A 24203-nucleotide genomic window follows, 5' to 3' on the forward strand; every position below is an offset into this window, starting at 1 on the left:
CTTAAGCCTTGAGGCTTCATTTGGATCCCGACCCCGGACCCAATGCCGAAACTTTAAAGTACTATCTACAAAATACACCGATCCCGCCGGCGGGTCGAAGTTCCGTGTACATTTGGATTCGTCAACGACATAATATGACGGTGTGTGCATATTCTTCTCTCCCAACGTCGAAAGTGTCCTAAGGCATCACAGAAGCATCTCCAGAACGCGCATTTTCAGAGCCTTTAGATCTACTCCCAATACCAGGCTTGAGTATTTTAACTCTCCTCGCTATAGAGGGCATTAGGGCCAACAGCAAACTCATTTCGACACAAAAATCTAAAATGACCAAATAAAATTATAGTTTCGAACTGCGGTAGCCACTTTACTCATTTCTTTCATCGTCAGATACGCGATAATACTTCTTCTATTCGCATATATTTTTAACTGATTTAATAAAAATCTTAAGCGCCATAACTTGACACAAAAAATATCATGAGTAAACTTGTGGAAATACACGGAATTCCAAGATTTTAGTAGGTCAATTCGGCAATTATAAACATTTGGCGATTTAAGCATCGGCACAATTAATTAAAATTGCAATCTGGTTCAGTTATACAATAATAATGCTTATGATATATTAGATATAGGTATGTAGTTATGTACAGTAATAAAAAATAATATTTGCTTACAACTTTACTTAGTGGGTATTTCGAAATGTTAATAATCTTAACAAGATTTTAGTCTGTTCTTAGCCACAAAATGTTTCACCACTTCACTTTTAAATTTGGAATGAAAATGTAACTGGCCACTTAAAAAAACAGTAAATAAAAAAATCCCATAAAAATCGAAAGCGTCCACCCATGAGCGGACATCTCACTCAACTAATTGGTATAATGGCGGGAAACTCAAAACGCGTCTAAAATGGCGGCAATAACTTTATCGGGCGTCAAGAAGAGATTATAAATAAGACGGGTGATGAAAACTATACTTACGTACAACGACAATGATCTTCGTTTTATTTTCGACGCACAATCCCATATTCTTTATAGATTCATACGGCATGATGACGACGGTGCGTCAAAAATATACTTATGGATTTAAAAATTAAGTCCTATTGCCTATTTATACTTTTGTTTATTTTTAGAATCAACGATACTTATTTCATTAATACTAATATTTTTTAGAATATTTTCATAATTATATTTGAAATGAGAATATAAAGATAGGTATACTTTATACAGTAGGCTTTTATAAGGAATCGAATAATAATTCTAAATCATCAATTTATAGGAAAATATGTAAAGATACTACTGCTTCCAAATATACTCTATGGAGGAGAACCGACAAGAAACTCAGTAGTACTACAACTATTATCGATTAAAGATTTTAATTACAAACTTATATTGTATATCATTGAATAAATCGCACTCGTTAAAAAGTATTAAGATGCCAATTATAAACACCAATCTGTATATCTCACAGAGAAGTACTATATACCTATAATTATATAGGTATGTCGCAAGCCGTGAGAATAATGCTTAATCATAGCATTCCACAACGCTGCACTTGGCAGTCGGAAACAATAAATTTTTACAAGCGACGAATAAAGAATAATTGTCACTTTCAAGTTGTTTGTTTGCGCTACCGATATGTCACATTCAGCCTAATAAACAATTATAAGTGAAACAATATGTTTTACTAATCGTCTCAAACACGTCCCATTTTTATTGTTGTTTTTTAAATAAATAAAGTAAAATCTATTAAGGAAATACAAGGATATTATTAGTAGAACTAGAACGAAAAAATCAGAGATATTTTTTTAACTTATCAATAAGTTACCCCAGTTAGGGAACCATAATATCGTTGCTGCTCCAGCAAAAGTCGCTATGTGTTTTTTTTTCATATTTTTCGATTGCTGTGCCGTTTTAATCTTTATTTCAATATATGGAAATTTCTAAATTTGTAAACTTTTAAACTACAGAAGTAATGACAATTTTTTTTTTTACAGTTCGTGCGTATTGAAATAACACTTAAAACGGTGTAACAATCAAAAAATATAAAAAAAAGCACATAGCGACTTTTGAAAGAGCAACGACGAATTATATATCATATTTCGGTTATAATTATTGTTTGATATTTATTTGTACATGTGCTTTTATCATAATATTATAATTTAATATTGAGATATAGAAATGAGGTAAAATAACCAGTAAATGACCCCCTGCCGGGTTTACCCTTTCCTCTAGAGGAGCAGGTTAGTTAAATACACATTTGGCAGGATTTTTATTAATCACATGAAGGTTTCCTATAGTTCTCCTTTGAATCTTCGCCACCACATCACCCACACAAGCATCAATGAATATTCAACTATGGTTGCTTGGGTGTAAATACGAAATCTTTAATTAAGATTTATGAAATGAAGTGAAATATACTTAATTCTACAAGACAAACAAAAATAAAGAAAGCATAGGATATTTATCTGTCCTAGCAATGGACTTTATTTATATTCATATTATACTTTAAATATTATTTTTACTGTTTTAATTTTTCGTTGTTGAGAATTATTGAATCAATATAATCATTCATCTATTCAATGGAATTACATGTTTAAATCTTGAATTATTTTTAATGATGCATAAATAAATCCTAATCTAAAATAGTCGCTACAATATAACAATCAACAAAGAGGAATTATGTAAGTAACTCGCTATTTGAAACTCTATAAATTAAATTAAGAACATCGTCGAAGGTGTCGCTTCATGCTGGTTCCACTCTGATTGACATTATGCTCGTTCTTGTCAAATATATCGACGTATACGATGTCAATTTGTTAGATAAACTTGGCCTCCTATTCTAAATACATCTACTATAATAAGGGTATAGCAAATCCATCTCTATTGTATTTTATTTTAGATGAATATGGTCACACAATATTAAGCATGGCAACATTCCTATACAATAAGCCCTATACTTTTTTTATTAGACTATATAACAGTTATCCTTATTCAGCCTCGATCTTTCACATGAATAAAATGTTAACAAAAAGATTAATACATTATTAAGTTAATAACTTGTGAAAAATAACACAGTGACATTTAGTTGGTAGTTAAAGATAATTCAGACGTTTACCAAGTGGTCAACGCAATACTCAAGCCAATCTGTACGTATGAATCACTATAATTACCTTACGTACTAAATATAAAACGAACAAACGCGAATCAACCCATTAATAAGCGAATAAAGACATTTATGTCACTAATAACAATATAACTGGTGCTCAGGTGGTACCCAATTATAATAGTCCTATTATTATCTGTGGTAACAAAAGGGAACGCTTCCTTAACAATAAATCCGCATTGATTGACCGCAATAAATCTAAAGCTGCGCGGGCGCCGCTCCGGTTGCAGTCTTCAGGGTTGGCGGATAATACTGAAACTATTAACCAACTCTTACACTGAGAGTAATATAGAAATATATATACTACATACTTTTTTGATAATGAAACAAATACATTTAACGTTCAGTAAATGGACCGCCTTATTTATTGAGTATAATTATTATATGCAGCATTTTAACAATACAACTGAATAAAGTTATTGCATTTGACATGTTATTGTCTTCATTCAACTACTTGTTTTCTCCAAATGAAACTTAAAGATAACCTTAAAAATGCTTCTTAAAGTAGATAGTACCAAAGTTTATGTAAAATAAGTTTCAATAAAAGTGTTAACCCTGTATTACAGCAACACGTGTATTGCAGCTCCAAGTTGCTCTAGACGCGTTTGATTTACGCACCCTCATACGATACATATTACCCGAACTAATATAAACAAATTCCTTATTAAAATGCTATGTCTAAACAAACCATCAATTAATGTGTGTTTTTATTTTAGACCAGCAAATTCTACATTCATATAAGGTGTATTAATTCAATATTAAATTGATTTATTTTATTGATTACTAAAATCAAGTCAGTCTCTCAAAATGCTACTTAAACAATCAAATGATTTAACGTATACAAGTAAGCCTTCCCGGAACTGCCTACCCACTTACGATGCGCATTTGCTTACAAATAAACTATAAAACACTTCTGCCTAACAAATTAACACAGAAGTGGATTCCACTTTGATCAGCCTTGGTGTCAACATTGCGAGCATTGCTCATTAACAAGCCAATCGACACGTCACAAAGACGAACATGTGAATGCAATGTGAATAAGGAACTATTTATAAGCATTTGCATTATTGCAAAATCAAACTTACGAACTCAAACAATATTACGTCAAAATTAAACAAAACATAATCAGCTCCAGTCAAATTAAACATTACTTAAAATCAAGTGGGTCATGCAATTTATTTTAAAATACTATATCAATATATATGTAAAACAAATTGCAATTTTAATTCTTATTCAGTTAAGGTTTATACAAAATTTCAGCGCAAACGAAACCGCTAATCATTCAATCTTTCAAATCAATTCGAAGAAGCAATGATAGAAATAGTCGCGTAATCAATTCGAAACAATGGCTAATGTGGCTAGACATTATCGTAAATTTCCTGTTTCGCCTGATTTGTGATCCATAGTGTCTTGTTCGGGGAACGTTGGGCTGTGAACGGTAGATGTCTCTGTCGCTTCCTCGCGGTGTTTTGACTGCTGATTGACTGATGCTGCCAACCCCGTGCTATTTTCAGCATCGACATTCGCGATTTACTTCTGTTTGATTTCGATACCTTCAGGGCTGCCAGATGTCCAGAAATGTTATATTGGATCGGTTTCAAATCGATACTCAATCAATAACCCTCTCATTTTATTAATTTTCCAAAGGACTTTTCTTGTCTTTTAAAATAAATATACATACGAATGTATGAGATAGCTTTATAGAATGTATATTAGCAATACACTTTACTGTCGTATAAAGATCCTTCAAGAGTGCTTACAATAACCTTTATGCGTACTATTAAATTAAATTATAGATTTGATTATATAATTTGCTTGCATTGAATCAATAAAAGCTCCTTTCTTATACTCTAAGATAACTGAACATATTTTAACATTAAATTTTATGTTATCAAAATTAATCTCTGCGTAGGTATAATTGTTAGTTCGAATACTTTTGTTTCTTTTCATACATACGCTTCGAGGCTCATAAACAAAATGGTGGTCACATTAATTTTAAAACTAATTACACCGCATATATCAAATGACTCTGGCAAAGTTGTGAGCGTGAACGTGTACAAATTGCTTGACACCGATAAAGAAATGGCGAGGGGATGTTGTGATTGCTGATAGACTTGCCAATATTCAGCCCATTGGCTGAATGCCTGTTCTAATTGCAATTAGAATCAATTTAAATACTTTATGTCAATTTATAAAGCTATTTAAAAAGTATAGTAAACGTGAGTAAAATCCAATTCCGATTGTTTCATTTCTCCTAATATAATATTAAGGCTTTTTGCGTAGGTTATCTACTGTTCAATTATTTTACCAACTAGCAATAACCTTTCGGCTTAAAACAAGCGTAATCCATTATAATTAAAGAAACAATAACTTAACATCTAATTTCTTATGGTTGACGGTGTTTTAACGGTATAAAGAACAAAAAACAATGGGGTAAATATTAGGTTAAGGGTCGTAATCTTATTCCATTTAAATAAAAACCCGTTACAAAATAATTGAAATAAATAAAAAAAACGATTAACTCGATTGTAACGAAAAAATAAGTTATTTTGTTGATCGATTTAACCGAAAATTGTTTTTGAAAAGAGAATATATATCTTTTCTTGCTCGGTGGTAAGTTCATTGTGGCTTTGCAACTCCTAAAAGATCAGATTGGTGCTAAAATCTGCATGAGAAGAAGGCATTTGTCAAGTTACGAGTTATAAACGGGATTACTTACTTTCATTTACTGAGCTACTTTTACTTTTATTGATTTAATAACAGTGTATATTTGATAGTATTTTGAAACAGTTTATATATTCTACCTGCATGATATAATCTTAGGCTGTCTAGATTTGTGCCACGCTCACGGTCCGGCGCGACCGCTAATAGTGATTTGTGTACCGCGCCTCGTTAGTCGCAACTGATCCGCTACGTAGTACCCAGTGATATTTTCAGTTTAAATTTAGACACTGTTAAAAGTCATACGATTTTTGACTTGAATAAAGCAAATAGTTTAATTTTTTAATCTTTAATTTCATACAAATACGAAAAAAAAGCATAATCGAATACGTTTTATTTTTTTCTTCGAATTTGAGTTCAGTGCGTTTAATATAAAGCTGAACTGGACCTTTTGTCTATAACAGTTTATAATACCTATTTTTTTTTTTCAGAAGAAGAAATTCCTTAAAACGTAATTAATGTCCTATAGCACGCTGCCCAAGCTGCTAGGACAAGCTCCAAATCCTCTCCCAATATAGGTTTCTGATGTGTGTTTAATACTAATATTAAAACAATAAAAAGTTAAACAGAAAGCTTTACGCTAGTATGAATAACATCAGAAAAAAATCTCAACTCAATCGGAATAGTATAGAAATGCATACTGGACAAACAAACATATATACATATAACCTATACGATATGTTTACGTAGATTAATTCTTCAAATTTTATCTATACAACAAAAATCTGTTCTCTACTAAATATCCCATATGAAAGTTATAACGCGAGGCGGGAAGTGACGACCCACCCGGGACGTAAATCAAACTCCGTCCCGACGGGACGGTTTACAAATTGCAGCTTACATTGTCCTGCCGTTTTAAACTTCCTTCCTATATTTAAAATATAGTGTTATTAAGTAACGTGACGTAAATTTTTTCTTATATTTATTTTAATATTTTACTTTGATTATATTTACACAACTAAAAATAGTTTTTGGCAAAGTGCGTTTTAGTTGAGTGTTACAAGTTTTAGAAATATTTAATATTTTTTTTTAAATTTCAAATTTTTATAAAATGTTTCCTTTCTACTGTTACATAAAAGGTTTTTTTTTTTGGAAGACGACATATGTATTATTTATTAATAAAAAATATATTGTCTGATACCTATTTGGTTTGACACAATTACAATTTTTGCAATCTGTCTAAATGAAAACTAAAACATTTAAAAGAAATGACAATGTTTTTTTAAATAACAAATGCATTTTATAAAACATAGAAATGTAATAAAATCCTCTCTGTACTAGTACTAAATTAATTATTAATTTTCAGCATTAAAACAGCTTTGCAGCACGCGCAGCGTCGGAGTTCTTAACTAATTGGCCTAATTTATACCACGAAACCAGGTATGCGCACGCATACTCACGTTACTATCTCTATAGGTGATTTGTAACACTGAGGGTGGTATTTTCTTTATATAAGCTCAACCCGAGAAGTTTCTTGAAGACGTTTGTTTTCTGCTGAATTATGTTCTAACGTATCTAATTAAGAAATGAGTATAAAACATACGAAGAGCTTCTTTAGAAGAAGAGATTCTTAGCCAAAGTAGGCATAATTTTATAAATTACGAACAATATCAAATTAAATATGTAATAAACGACATTATCGAGAAATCAAGAATCAGGATAGTTACTGTATAATTTACAATTGCTATCCTCATTAATATTATAAAAGCGAATCCTTATACTGTGGGGATTTTCGCTTTTTCATGCATAATTTACTCAATGGATTTTAATAAAACACATATCGTATCAAGATATTAATACCTGACAACCAATACCTAAAACGCAATAGAAGCCGTCGGCGAAAAGTAATTTGCAATAAACTAACGTGAGTGACATTATGTTTCAACAACAACAACAACAACAGCCTGTAAATTCCCACTGCTGGGCTAAAGGCCTCCTCTCCCTTTGAGGAAAAGGTTTGGAACATATTCCACCAAGCTGTTCCAATGCGGGTTGGTGGAATACACATGTGGCAGAATTTCTATGAAATTTGTCACATGCAGGATTCCTCACGATATTTTCCTTCACCGCTGAGCAAGAGATGAGTTATAAAGACAAATTAAGCACATGAATCAGCGATGCTTGCCTGGGTTTGAACCCGCAATCATCGGTTAAGATGCACGCGTTCTAACCGCTAGGCCATTCGACGACATTATGTTCGGATGCATGAAATCGCAGTTAAATAACTAAACTCCCATACGATATACAATAGTTCAGTAGAAGTCATGGATACAACGAGATACGCGCATTTAAACCACGTGTTTATATTGAGCCATCATCCGCACATCCTCATGAGAATTCTCAGTTGTTTACAGACATGTAATGTACAAATTTTAGTCTGCTTAGAACCATTCATGATTTAACTCATAAAACTACCTTAAATTTCATTAATAGCTATAATCATTTGTTTTGTAGTATAGTTGAATTACCATAAGATGTTGTTGTCGTTTTTCATGTTCATTATCCACAATATCATGTTCAATATATATTTAATGATCAAACAGTAAGTTAGTAAACTTAACTAAATAAAAATAAAGTTTACGAGCTGTAGACATTCGTAGCCGCTAATCTAAATAGTGGAATTAAAATATTTGCAAGCCACAAATGGCTTACTAACTGCGCTTTGCAAACCTTGTATATTATTAAACAGGGTAGGGCCTTCGTTACAATAATATATCATAAGGACTTGTATAGCTATAACAAAACTAAATATTTTACTTAAACCTTTTCAGCTAAATTCGTATGCATAAAAATGTGTATTTTAACCACAAAAGGATATAATAAGTATTTTAATTATCAACAGAAAAGTTTCAAGCCAAACCATCAAACATATATGTGATACTTCAAAGCTCCTCGCAGCCGCTATGAGTAGCGGCTTCAGAATTAAATATTAGAATAATAAACAAACGACGGTCCGTCCGTTTATTTTGCTTAGCGATATCGCCGTACATCGAAGACGCGTCGGCTTGTAGAGTCGCCACACACTTGTCCGATATAAAAATGGAAATACTTATAGAATATAAAACAGCTGCTTTTGGATACAATGTCACAATGTAGCGTTTCTGAATCGTCGATAATGTATACCACCTTTTCGGAAAAGAGTAAAACCTTTTTGTGCTGAAAATAACATGATTGCACGTACACACATACATATGTAATATGTGTTAACTATCACTCAATCTATAACATTATGAAGAGCTAAAATTGATTTGTTCGCGTGACGTGAGTAAAACACAATTTAAAAAAAATCACTTATAAAAGCTATATTTTCCACCTATACATATAATAAAATAAAATGAGGTAAATTTATTTTATATAAATTTCTCTATTCAGAAATTAGCAAGCCTGTGCAAAGTCAGGTTGCAAAGGTAGTTCGTTATATTACTTTGCATGTTCGCCCATTTCTCACCTGTATTAAAAAAGGCTTTGACAATTTTTGAATGTTTTCCTAGGTTGGCTCTTACGCTATTTTGTAGTTAAGGTGTTATATCTAATTTTGCGTCAAAACTACACTCCGTTCATTAAAATTATTAAATAAGTATATAATTTCATGTATACAAATAAAATGAAATGTAAAAGTTTCTGACTTGTGTTACCAAGTCTGGTCACCCTATCCTTGATACATTACATATTGAAATCGTTATAGACAAGTTTATCCTACTTCCATTACCATTTTAATTTACGGAACTATTTCGATAAAATTACACTTTGAAAAATAAACAATTATCTATGTGAATTTATGAGATGTTTGTGTTCCTATCTTGTATTGTAATGGAAGAACAAAGGGTATGAATATAAATTATTAATTCAATAAAATATATAGAACAAAAATGTTATTATTAAATATATGGCAACAATATTACCAAACAAGATATAAAACTTATGCGTACATTTGCGTTCATGTATGTACAGTCAGAGTAAGAAAACCTTCGTCAGTTTTCAATTTCATTCTTTTATCAAATCTCAAACTCTTAGTACCTTTTTGATCTAAACATCAAATAATGTGGATGCAATATTTCATTCTCAATCTGTAAAGCATATTATCCTTTCACACTGAGCACACGAAAATAGATTTTAAGGTGACGAATCTTTTCTTATCCCGACTGTACATCTGAAGTCGAACTGACGTGATACCATTGGTCGAGAGTTCGAATAATCTATAATATACATTATGGATTAGCGAAAAATTAGCATTCAGAATTTCAGAATGTCAAGGAAGCTATAACATTTGAAGTAAAATTAAAGTAAATACAAATTAAAAGTAATTAAAAAAAATTAAAAGTTAGGTTTAGTATTATAGTTAAACAAGTTTTGATCAAGAACTGTCTGTAGTGCACATGACATATTGTTATCAAATCGCACGGAATACGTGAACCTAAACTTTGTTTATCTTTATTCCTTCTTCAATTCAGTATAGTTAGTGATTAAAATGAATATAAGCCACAAACGATACTAATATATAACATACTAGCGGCCGCCCCGGCTTAGCACGAGTTTAATTAAGATACTAAATATTCTACGGAGTATGTTTATTTAGAACATCACATTAGAAACATCTAAAACTAACAGTGTTTCTTTACTATATCATCACTGTATTGTGTACAGAAACCTTCCTCTCGAATCACTCTATCTATTGAAAAAGCCGCATCAAAATCCCTTGCGTATTTTTAAGCATCTAAGCATACATAGGAGCAGACAGTGAAAAGCGATTTTATTTTATACTATGTAAAGTTAAGGAACTAATATCACTCACACCCATGAAATGGATAATTTAAATACCTACTTACAAGCAAATTCAAAACCAAACATATTTTAACCCGATTTAACGATTCTAAATGGGATATAACATTAGCTAAAATATTAGAATTATGTAAACAAAATTCTAGTAGACTGTCGTTTAATTAGAATTAAAATTAAATATATAATTAATTTTAATGAACAACGCTTGGAAACCCTAGTCGTATTATGAATTTATGCGTCCATTGTTTGTTTTCATTCACAAGCGTTCGTAATGCCGGAATTTTTTGTTACATGGCGCTTTAAATAGTTTGTTTGGTATAGCGTGAGAATTTGAAAGGGCATGTCAACGATACGTCGCAGATTTAAAAACGAGGACATAACTTAAGTATTTAATTACATATTTTATTAATTGTATTTATTGAGAATTAGTAGGAAACGACAAATATACATCTGATCTAGTGACTTATTAAAAACACACAGAGACATTGCTATTTAAAAAAATACCCCTACATTTGCCTACTTATGCCTATGTTACACTGGCTGACTCACTCTTCAGACTGGAACACAATAATACTAAGTATTGTGGTCTGGAGATAGTACATGTTTTAGATATTATTTATTCAAATGGGTTTACATACAAAGTAGGGTAAAATTTAATACAACTGAAATTTCGTACGAATTTTTTAAGTACTACCGAGTTAGATGCTTGAAGAATTCATGTATCGTAAATGTTTTCTTAGCTTGAGAACATATTTTTTTAAATAAAAATATATTTTTAACTATTTTACGACAACCAAAACGATTAACTCACAAAATTCACTGATAAGATAAGCCCACGTGTTGAACAAGGGGTCTGCAATATGTCATTTTTTTATTTCACCCCTGCCGATTTTACAGCTGTTCTTAAAATTTGCGATTTGTCAACATCTGTATTGAATCTTTCGTAATTAAAAAACGTAATAACTAATAACTTTGTGATACCATAATTTATTATGTACGACTGCATTAAGACCTTTAGTGTACAAAAATAGTTACCGCTCCAGAAAGAAAATTATTAAAGATGAATCGAAAGGAAATCGTAGGGTTGTTCTTTGTTTGGTTACAAGTGATAAGGTAGCTTTAAATATAATACAAATTGTACTTAAATAATAAATACAATTAAAAAAAATATAACGAATAAGATAACACCAAAAAGGTTTTTCCCCAAATCGCTTCTTACACAAAAATAGCATTAAATATAATCTATGCACACTCATAAGCAATCACTCACACGTGTTGAGACTCGAGAACATTACGTGAACACCTAACGAACCATTCTGGGCAGTAAAATATTCCAAGCAACTCATGGTAATTTATGGAGCACTTATAATCAGGACACAGAAACAAGTTTCCTTCGAAATGGCTTAATATTAGCATAATATTATTTAAGGGAATTGGTAAAAACTAAAACCTCATTTGAGTGCATGTATGTGCACCAAAAAAAAAAAGAAACTATTTAAAATCTCATTAGTAAATTGATCAGGACGCAAGAATCAGCATTGTCATGTTACAACCACCCACGTTTCAAAATTATCATTTCCCCAAAATATTTACGTGAAAAATTTATTAAAAAAAATTATCTTTGATCATCTTATACCTACAACAGTGATAAAAATTAATTGTTTCAATCTGTATAATTTAAGACTCAATAAGATATCAGCAGAGTTATTCTGCAAAATCAAACTCAGAATTCAACATAGTAATATGCTCGCGCCGATTACTAAATGTTGATTTCTAACTACATAATCATTTGAAAAGGACTTGGCTATTATGAGATCTCAAAACTTTTTACGATGGAAAGACTACAGCGAGAGGCTTGGCATTTTTTTACATTTATTGTTTTTGGTGGAATAATATATAACTCGAAGTCAGCATTCATCATTTGACTTAGTAAGTGGACAGAATAGCATTCAAATCTACTTTTGAAATCTAGATCGAATATCGATATAATAATACTTTGTCTCGGCGACTTTTTGAGTCGAAATGACTCGATTGAATGAGTTATCTTTAAATCTATCATAAAATTAAATTGGAGTATCTGTTTGAAATATTATTGTAACCGCTTCTTACTAAATGCATATGTATACACGGTACACATACCATAACAACACTTTTTTTCAATTTTGTCTTTCTGTGTGGGCAACCTCTGGATCAGCTCGACCACTTGACGGGACTATTACTAGCAGAAAGCTGATGTAACTTAGACTACAGCACTAACTTTCTTTGATAAATTCAAACGGGTACAAAGTCGTCGGTAGAACTAGTATTATCTATAACGCTTAACGCTACACGTAGATATTTTAAATCAACAATTAGTACGAGCATACGTAGCTCTCATGCTCGTCGTCCGTCCGTCGCCTAATTACTACAAAAAATGCCGCCCACCCCGCAGCCCATTAATCTGAATTGACATGTTATGTATCGCAAGATTTACGACTTTCAGATCAGTCGGGGATGGGCTATTTGCGTTTGTCATATTTTGTTTGGATCATTTAATGATTGTTTGATTTTGTTTGCCTGTATTTAGCCTCTTGAAAGACTTATCAACTTTTAAATTAGGTATCGAGTGATGAGTTGAAGCTATCAATAATTTATTTTTAACATCAAATCACCTCTTAGAGGTTATTTAATCACAACATATTATTATAAGTCACCGTCCGCGTCTGTCTGTCTATATGTTGGAGATAAACTCCAAAACTATAGAGCGGATTTTCTTCTTTAATAGATAAAGGGATTCATAAGAGTTAGGTATATAATTTATTAAAGTTTTTGTATAAAGAAGTTGAAATAGAACGACAATTGTTAAACATGTCGAAAAAAAACAACAAAAATATATTAATACACGGTAAAAATATAAAAAAACAACTTATGTAAATGAAAATTATGTACCTGTTTTATTAAAGTAACTAACAGTTGCAAAAGCAAAGTCGATCAAATGAGATTTTGTATATTTAGCGTTTTAGTATAACATAGAATTCGCTTGTCAGTCATCGCGCGGCTGCGCTCGCGCAGTTGCGCTGATGGATAGATGAATGAACCCGTTTCTAATGTATCTTTGAAAATTATTGGAATTATTTATTTAACGGAAGTCTTCTATTTATCGCCAAAATCATTTAAATGACATACGTAAATGACGGAGAGCAACTAACTAGACGAACCAGAAAAAATTAAACATTAACTATTAAAATTAGATTCGCTGCAACTATTGACATAATATATTAACATATTTCATATAAAATAAAATTAAAAAGATTAATTATCTTCAGAGTGTTACATAACTCAATACTTTAAGCAGCTTTACTTTTGGAAGTAGAATTGAATTTTTCTCTTTTTTTCATTAGTATTTTAACATGCGAAAGAAGGTGACAATAAATGTGTATTGTGTAACTATACGAAGTTTACTATTAGGGAGAAGAATATATCGCATGTTATTTATCTAAAAATAAAGTTCTTAACTAATAGCATAACGAATAAAAAAGAAAATCGCAATCTCTCGATTCGAACGTTTTTTTTAGTTGATTTCGGGATTGCATGTCAATCGTCACAGCGATGCGCTCGCGCAATCTCGTTGACGGATAGATGAATGAACCACGTCCATACGTGACGCGACCGATGAGATGAGGCCGCCGAATATGATTGGAATCAAGGTTCCGCATAGAAGCATAACTCTTGTTTTAGTCGTTAGATGTGTACGTATGTGTACGTGATATTGTGTATATGTAAGTGATCTTGTGTGCGTTTCATTTAATTTATAATTGAAAGACATACGTATATAAGTTGAGTGTAAGTAAAGACTTCTTGGATTCCCCTTGTATTTCTACGGTAGCTAAAAAATATTTTTAACTATAACGGGTACAATAATTTAATTTTAGTTTATATATAATATTTTATAATATAGATTTATAACTTTTTTTTGTTAAGCAGACTAAAATTCCAAATGTATCTACTCTGTAGGTATTATGGCATTATTCGACGCCTATGTTGACAGTGTTCGTAAATTTTTTTCGCTTTGTTTATAACTAATATAATTTCATATTTCTGAATATTATATGCACCAATTATTTTATTGTACTTATAGCGCATATGTTTTATGTTTCACGATGGATTCTGTGTGTGCATGTCTTTGTTGCCATACATACCTAATCACATATTTAAACATTAAGTTAAATATAATTATTTCAAATTATTAATTAATTTTAAATAAATATACGCAAGCTAAACAACAGCTACTCAATTGGCAGTTGTTTTATAAAACTTGTATGTTTTGAGTTTCTTTCGAATGTTCTATTTTTCAAGATTATCTTTTCAGTATGACATTAAAAAAAAAGAAATTTTAAAACACAATTTCATACAAAATATAATTTGAAACATCATTTTTAAATAACTATAATAGCATTATTGTAAATATCATAACTCTAAGCATTCATCGATCTGAGTAATAATATTTATTTTAAATCCATTATTTTTCGGACTTTTTAGCGACAAAATTCCCTGAATAACATTTCACCACCAGCAAGAATAATAATAATCTGATAGATAACCACAACTTATTTTCGCTTAAACTGGTAAATAAGTAATTATATTAAAATTATGTTTTTCATGTTTTTAAGTGCCTTGTTCTCCCCAAATTATTGATAATCCACTTATGAATATGAAAAAAAAGTTCAAAGTTTATTTAAAAAAAAAAACAGTTTAAAAGCAAAGTTATCAAATTAATAGGTATTTGTTATTGAAATAAAAATACCATGAAGTAGCAACATAATAAATACTGATACTGTATAAGAATTATACATAGAGCAGCTTTAAAGCTTTAAAGTAATCTTACCGTTAACTTATATTCACGTATGTCGTATGGGACCAAATTAAATTACAGATTGCAATTTACATTAGGCTCTCGTCTATTACGGCGTTGTATCACTCAACGAAATATTAAACACTTAGACATTTCAAGCGCCGCACTTTTAACACCTATCGTTACTCATTAAAGCACCTTAATAAAAAAACGGTGACACTGACCGTCCATCTGGCGTGGCTGGTGCCAGTCGTCGCGCCAGTCCTGGCCCTCCATCACATATCCTCTGGCAGGCGATTATTTTTTCAATGGGTCGCGATAAATCAGTTTTCTGTACGTTAATCTTGCGCGCGCGTACCGCGGCGCGAGGCGAAGACTTCTGTCGTCGGCGCGCGCTTGCCACCACACCGCCCATACCCGCCTACCGCCCAACGCGGCGGCCTTTATTCTCGCCTTTATTTATTTTAATGTGAGTTATTATGTACGCTGTTCTGTATTGACTGCAGGCCTAATAACTCACTACCTATATGCTCTGAGGATGAAATCACTGTTTATTGTCATTATATATACCTAAGTGTAGCATACCTACTGCAATATATTGAGTTAAAAAATCGAAACTAATGTGGTATGTTTTTCATTTTTATTTTATTAAATTTCTATTAAACTAAGTATATCATTATTATGATAATAGAAATTAATAAGTAATTTAAAATAAATTAATAAACCGTTTATGAAATAATATCTACACCATGGCAAAATAAAACAGGTAAGTAAGTATGTATTAGGTAAGTTTAACTTTATATTTTTAAGGAATTGCAGTTTTAAGTTTGAAAATACATCTTTGTTAAAAAGTCGTAAATAAATATTGACATATTTCAAATTAAGAACAAATAGATTTACCAAGTGTTCGATTTAACGATTTATTCATTTACAAATAATTCACAAAGTAGCGAAGAAATAAAAAGATTTTAAATAGTAATTTAACCTATACTTACATAAAAATAGCTTCAAACAGGTTTCGATAAAGAAAACAATAATCCATCGCACTCCTACATATTCTGAGTAAATACATTTACTTTGACGTTAGCGAAAACCATTAACCCGAGGCCACATTGCTCTCCCAAAACATACAATACCTACTGTTTATTTTCGAAACGTTTACCTGTACTAGGTATAAAAGTGTTAACCATACATTTTTAAAATAAGAACGGAAAAATATCATGCTATATTAACTAATATACTAAATAATATTTACCACATTTGCGATCTTATTCTATAATAAATTACTCGATACTTAATTACTGAGGACTTTGACAAAATATTAAAAATCGAATTATTTTATCAATGTCGCATGCGCTTTTCTATCATCTTACAATCGTTTCTTGCGTTGTAAATAATCATGCAAATTATCGCATTACAAAAACCCCTCTCTTTCGCTGGTACTTTTCAGATCCGACGTGTTTATATCCGAACCGGTTGTCAGGTTTTTAACTATTAATAAGCACGTGTAACACTTCTACATGAAATAAAGATTTATGACTTTGTATTTATTGAGTTTTGATTTTTTTCTCATATACCTATTAAGGCATGCAATAATTAGTTATTTCCATATTTTTTTATACATATATATTCAGTAGGAAGACGAGCAAATGATCATCAGACACCGTTGACCAATTATATATTTTTAATTATAATTATAACTCAATTCAACCATGGGGATCAAATTAAAGATGTTCGATCCCATGTATCTATAATAACATTGATTCAATAATCCTTTAAACCGTGTCTGTAATAAGTCACAACTGCTGAGTGAAACGCTTGTTTAGAGATTATTATTTTCTTTCTATAATAATGAAATGACTTGATTTACAAGAAGAATTAGGTATATATCTAATACATTAAGTACAAAAATAAAGTTCAAAAACATTTTCATCGGGAATATTCTCATTAAAAACAAAAAGTCTGGTCAACATAAATGTAAAAAGAACCGAAATAACTAAATATTATACTGCAGGCGTATCTATCAACACTCGGCATAAACAAAGGCATCTCGAAGCCAGACTGCGATGCAGTTACTTGTTAAAATAAGAAGGCTCCACACAAACCAGCTATAAAAGTGTTAATTATTACGTAATTAACGTCCATACTACTTTGTAGTCTTTATTCATTTGGTAAAGCGTAGGAGTCTATTTGGATAAGATATTTTTGTAAAATGTTTTAGTTACCATTTTAATTTTAAGCGTGATTAAACCAATAAGACTAATAGATTATGACACCTTTTGTATGGATATGTTAAAACTCGTAGTATTAAAATTAACACCAAGTATCTCTTAATTTTTCATTCTGTCGTACTCTATATTATTATACAAAATGGACATAATTAAACTGATATTAATACCGGCAAAAGATACATGGTTTCTGCAATAAATAGCGGCAAACATTTCTATTCATCATTTGTTTTCAAAGCAATTAAGAACGTAGATCCAAATACCTAACAATTCTTAATTTTATTATCTGACTTACATTATTTTTTCTGTATTTTGTGTCAAATTGTTTTAATAAGCAATAAGAATCTTACGTGTATTACCTCTACTATTTTTTAACTCTAATATTTTTTAAGAAGTAGGTACTTCTTTTTTGCCCAATGTCCACTAATGAGGTATTTTTTTAATTTAGGTATTATTTATTTACTGGTATGTATCTTCCTAGTTATACTTATGTTGATTTACTTCGTACTTTAGTAGGTAGGTACGTAAAAATATAATATATTTATAATTCGCTTATACAAAGTTTAGATATTAAAATAGACGTTTTACTAACTTTAATACAAAAAAGTCTTAAATAAAATTTATACTTTTGTATGAATATACTTTCGCAACAAAACATCATCGCTTACACATTTGCTAATAATTTATTATTAGATATTATAAATTAATTTAGCATATAAAATATTACGACAAATATAAAAGTTTTTATAACAATTTTAAGTCTTAAAAACAAGGATAGGTAAACCCATCTTTTTTAAATAGTTATAAGTAAGTGTGCATGTTTTTTTAACTATTACGTATCATTTAATGATCATTTAATTTTACAAAAGAAAGTTGTTTGAATGATAACTTAAAATTTATATAAAATAGTTATATTTCAATGTAACAAACCAATGTGTGTTCTTAAAAAGGCTATGTGTTGTCATTGTATTCTATGGGGATAATAAAAAAGCAGTAATTTTTTTTATAAACAACGAGGTTTTATATGTAATTAAATTAATTTTAAAATCTATTTCTTTGACTGTTAAGGAGCTCTTTTGTGTGGATCCAAATTTGAGTATACCTATTTAGTATCAGCCGTGTAAACAACTATTCGTTATCGCTTCATAGAAAGAATCATCATCAAATCACTTTATATTAAGAATAAATAAAAATTAAATACACAAACTTAGTTAGTATCATAGTATCAACTTCCACACAAAAAAAAATCAAATTTAAATACTCTAATAATTGGTGTAATAGGGTATTCTAGGGTGTTTAAAATAGTACCTAGGTAGGTACTTCAGCTGAGAGCTGAGATGGCCCTGTGGTTAGAACGCGTGCATCTTAACCGATGATTGCGGGTTCAAACCCAGGCAAGCACCTCTATATATAATATATATATGTGCTTAATTTGTGTTTATAATTCATCTCGTGCTCGGCGGTGAAGGAAAACATCGTGAGGAAACCTGCATGTGTCTAATTTCATCGAAATTCTGCCACATGTGCATTCCACCAACCCGCATTGGAATAGCGTGGTGGAATATGTTCCAAGCCCTCTCCTTAAGGGAAGAGGAGGCCTTATCTCAGCAGTGGGAAATTTACAGGCTGTTACTTTACTTTTACTTTACTTTAGGTACTTCAAAATCTTGTATTTCCTAAAAAAAAGTTACAAAAAAATTATTCAGGCAAAATCAACATCTTTTCTTGCCCGAAAATGAAATTAAAATTGAAGCCTTTTTATTCCCGCAAAAAACGATGTCAGTCATTTTGGTGACGTCACTCCTGTAAAAATAACAGTCCATATTCATAAATACGACCGACATTCTGCTTTTACAAATCCGGTTTGCATTTTAATAAATAAATACGTACAAATAAAATTCACTTTGATGTTTTTAAATTTAATCTTAAAGTAAATCCTTGAAGTTAAAGTTGATAGATATAGTTTAGCTGTTAATAACTTCACACTGAACTGTCCGTATTTGCCGCTCTTACGTCACACCATGGCGGCTCGTGTTTTAGGTCAAGTGACATGTAGATTAAAAATTGTGACTTTTTAATTTAGAATAATAAAGTAATAATGTGCTTTTATGGCTCAAAATCAGAATTTTTAAGAATACTTCTATATCTTTAAATTTTATCAACTTTCATAATTTATTTTTACCACCGAAAGGAATCTTTTGCTAGTTGACTATCAATTAACTTGTTACAAATGAATGATTGTAATTTATAAATTAATTAAGTGTAAAGTTAGTAAGACTACAATAATGAATATTAGAATATCACATATACTAAGTAGGTATTAGTTGTAGTAGTAGTAGTATTAGCATATTACGTCTTGTCACAATTAATTAAAATAAAAATAAAAATATATCGTATCTCTATCTACGACACAACTTAGATGTAACATCGGCAAAATTCGTAAAACCGATCACATCCGAATTCAGTAGGTACGCTATCCCAAATTATCAATATTTATTTCTCATGCGAATATGATCTTTGCACAAACGTAATAACTTGTAATATGATATGTCCTAATATATGCGTCAATTTGACGCGTCGATTTACATGCACTTGCTTTCTCAGACGCGAGAATCTATAGGGACGAATAGCGTCGAATGGCTCGATAGGGAGCTATTTCTATTGGTTGTGTAAATCTGCAACAATCGGTTTTATTTACATTCCATTGCATTTTCCGATGCTTCATCTAATTTGTGTCGCACTGTACTTTATTTGAGTAGGTTTTTACAAGCACTTTTGAATCTTCATTTAACAACTATTTTAAGTGAAGCTACCACCATCTCGGAAAGTAGATTCTACCGAGAAGAACAGGCAAGAAACTCAGTAGTTACTAATGCCGTTCAAAACGTCAGCATTAGCAGTACCTACTTGCTTTTTCATTCAGTTCATAAATGTGGTAGTGGGTACTTTATTATAGGTCTTATAACTAGTCTCTACCACAAATCATCAAAATATACTAAAGTATCATATATATCATAAGATCAATATACAATGCCTATTGACAGCGAAAGTATTGAAATCGAATAGGTACTTAATCTTCAAGATCAACAATATGGTAAGGAAACAATTTACTTAATAGGTAAATTAAATACTTAAAAACAATATCTAGAATACTGTAATTAAATTTGAAAATTATTGTTACTTTATTTCTACGAACTAGCTTATTTTCACCAAAACATGTTTTTTTAAATGACAAACCTCAAAAGTAAACAGCCTGTATGCATGTCATATTGTTGTTAGCATTGAACACGATTATGAATGTTCAGAAAGTAACACGCTATTTTGGCAATAATACGTTATAGGTACCTACTTTGCCTGTATGTGGATGAATGATGGCAGAATTTCATCCCACACATGCGGGTTACCTCACGATGTTTGCGAATACGAGACGAATTCATCTTATTGTGTTATTTTAAAATCACAAATACACGCCATACCAAAAGTACCATAATCATATAAGTATACTTATACCTAGTGTTCTTCATTTTATACCTGTGTGTGGCATAAAGAGAATAATGTTACAATAATTAATGTAATTACGTTAATAAATTATGAAGAAAATAATACACATTATATTATTATAAAAAAAAAAAAAAAAAAAAAAAAAAAAAAAAAAAAAAAAAAAAAAAAAAAACAAAACTGCTTACCTATTTCTGATAATATTTTTTTTGTAACATAATGTTTTATGTTTATGTTACAAAAAACTTTATATAATTAAAACAAGAAACTTTATATTCTGTTATATTTAGTAAACAAGTCGAGTATAGTTAGTCTTTGAAAACAAGAAACACGAAACAATTTAAAAAATAAGTAAGTTCGATTTTTAAAAGAATTTCATCCAATACAAATTAGCTACAGAGCTACGCAATGGGCGTAACTTGCTGTCTCTTTTCCTCATAAACAGAACAGAGTATGCGTGAGCGATACAGATATAGAATGGGCGGAGCAAAGAGATGCCGATCCGAGATCATCCCACGCGACGCAGTTAAACGCTGTTTGAAGTCTGAATACTCAGTGAAAAGAAATAAAACTTAACGTTTAATGATTCAGAGAATTGCTTCGGGCAGAGACGCTAATAGATTGCCATTCCAACAACTCTTTCTTATTACCTACGCATAGTTAGATATCTGTGAAATGACAAAGTACTAAAACAATTATCTCTCTTTTCTATATTAATAGGATAAACTTTCTAAATTAATTTTATTTAAATTAGGTAATAACCAAAATAGAAGTTTCATAAAATGGAACTACCACAAGATCGGAATGAAGTTTCTGCAAAAACGCAAATTAAGTAGGTATCTAAAACCTAATAACTGTGTGATACTATTTTGCCCTTCAAAATAACTTTAACACTTCGGTAACATCAGTTTTAGTTAGGCTCTATAATTGCTCTTTTAGCATCATTTCTTTATAATTTTTTTAATTCATAGCTTGAGGTTTTTAATGCCTAAAATAATACTTAATACTAATTTTATGAACTAAAATAGTCCTTCTTTTTCTTCTTCCTAGTCGTTTCCGCATTAGTAACGGTCGTGAGTTCGTGACCACAATGCGTTTCGCTTTCCTGTACACATCGCAACACCTTCCTACCGTCATTCCTATTCTGTGACATTCGTAGACAAGCCTGGGCAAGATCCTGTAGTCGCCTTCACTGTGTCTATCCACCAGAACTTCCTCTACTTCTCTTCCCCTTCACGTGGCCTACCGTTATAAGTTTTTTATAACGTTTTGTTCGTTCGTTCGTTCGTTCTTCGAGAAAAAACGAGTAAAAAGAAAAGTGAAAGAGTCCTAGTCGAGTGAATTTAGATTAAGTCTTAATTATCCAAATCGAAATATTCACGCAAAGTAGGTACCTTTTCTTTTACTTAATATTTTTAAGAGTGTGCACAGTAATTTAAATTACCTACATGATTTGATAACATCTTCTATGAGCCATAAAATGCTCAACGCCAACGTCATCCACATTCCACCACTTCGCTTAGAGCGTTTTGTTTCTTAAATTTGCCGTCCTAGAATGAAGCCTTTAATTTGGCTGAAGACCAATAAATCAGCCCTTACATTATCTTCGAACTTGCATATTAAAATTTTCATCAATTTAATCCGAAATCAGATAGGTACATGCGGACTCCATCATCAATTTCGGCTATAAATTTCGAGTATATTCTTATAAAAATTACTTTCTTTCTGGTGATTACCATGACCCAAAATATTTCATCATCACCATCAGCCTGCTGCTGTCCATTGCTAGACATAGGCCTCCCCCAGAGCACGCCACGTTGCTTGGTCCCCTACTTCCCCCATCCCGTTTCTACTGGCGATCCTTTTAAACACATTATTTACAACGTATAAGCATAAATAATGTGTTTGAATCTTATTAGTATATGAGTATTATTAGTATATAGTACCAGTGATCCGCCCGGCTACGCACGGGTGCAATACTGATACTAAATAAACTACAGAATTTTCAACTACAACCTTCTAAAATTATAAGTGTTTCTTTACTATATTGTCCATGTATTATATACAAAAACCTTCCTCTCAAATCACTCAATCTATTAAAAAAATCGCATCAAAATCCGTTGTGTAGTTTTAAAGATTTAAGCGTACAAAGGTACATAAAGACAGAAAAAGCGAATTTGTTTTATATCATGTAGTGATAATATTTAATATGTACCTTTTACTTTGCAGGGAAGTGTAACTTTCAATTTAATATCGAGATTTGCTTATCTAGCTTATACTGAGTAAACAAAACCGAAATAACATTTATGATAGCAACACTCAGTGCATTTCCGTAAAGAAAAATCGACGTTGTATATTTACATTTATAGTGAAGGCGACGACAGCGCTAACGACGCCATCTTCCTGCCGCGCATTTGTCTGTCAACGGACACTCGGTTGCGCGCCGGATGCACCGCCAGAAAAACATTCAGAAACTTGTGACGATCTTTCTACTAGGTTTCTGGACGGAATGGGTTTGGTTCTAAATTATATTTGTTCAAATCGTTGATTACATATTTGCTTTGTAAGCTACTATAAATAATGATTGATTGAACGGCAATATAGTTTTTAATTTTGGTGCCCAAAGGCAGACTTTTATTCCTTTCCAAAATGACTGCAACGCGACCCTGCTAAAAATATATCAGGCTCAGGACTCTATGGTTGTACATGCTTTAAATATAAGTAGTTTTTTAAACAAAAGTTGGACCTGGAACATATTTCAAAACTTTATTTAACAAACAATAATTATCATATACGAAATTACGTACTTGTTCTTCAGGTACGAGGCACAAGCCTATGAATAAGGCCGAACCTCTGCCTCTGGCGCTAATTACTTCCGATGAAGTTATAGAATTTCAAAAATTACATATATAGATACTAAAATGTAGTACATCATTAGAAATTACGTAGTAAAGTAGTCTGTTGACAATAGAGATAATTAGGATAAC

General features: G+C 31.1%; 1 protein-coding gene across 1 annotated transcript in view; it reads right to left on the reverse strand.

Moving 5' to 3' along the window:
- LOC124532968 (T-box transcription factor TBX1-like) overlaps positions 1–15900 on the reverse strand; it is a 31121-nt gene extending 15221 nt beyond the window's left edge. Inside the window, exon 1 of the mRNA XM_047108107.1 lies at positions 15715–15900. Coding sequence (XP_046964063.1) covers positions 15715–15766 — 52 coding nt within the window. The 5' untranslated portion in view covers positions 15767–15900. The remainder of the gene's footprint in view (positions 1–15714) is intronic.
- Positions 15901–24203: the final 8303 nt, after the last annotated feature.

The sequence above is a fragment of the Vanessa cardui genome, chromosome 10, assembly GCF_905220365.1.
Source record: "Vanessa cardui chromosome 10, ilVanCard2.1, whole genome shotgun sequence".
NCBI classification, from domain to species: Eukaryota; Metazoa; Arthropoda; class Insecta; order Lepidoptera; family Nymphalidae; genus Vanessa; species Vanessa cardui.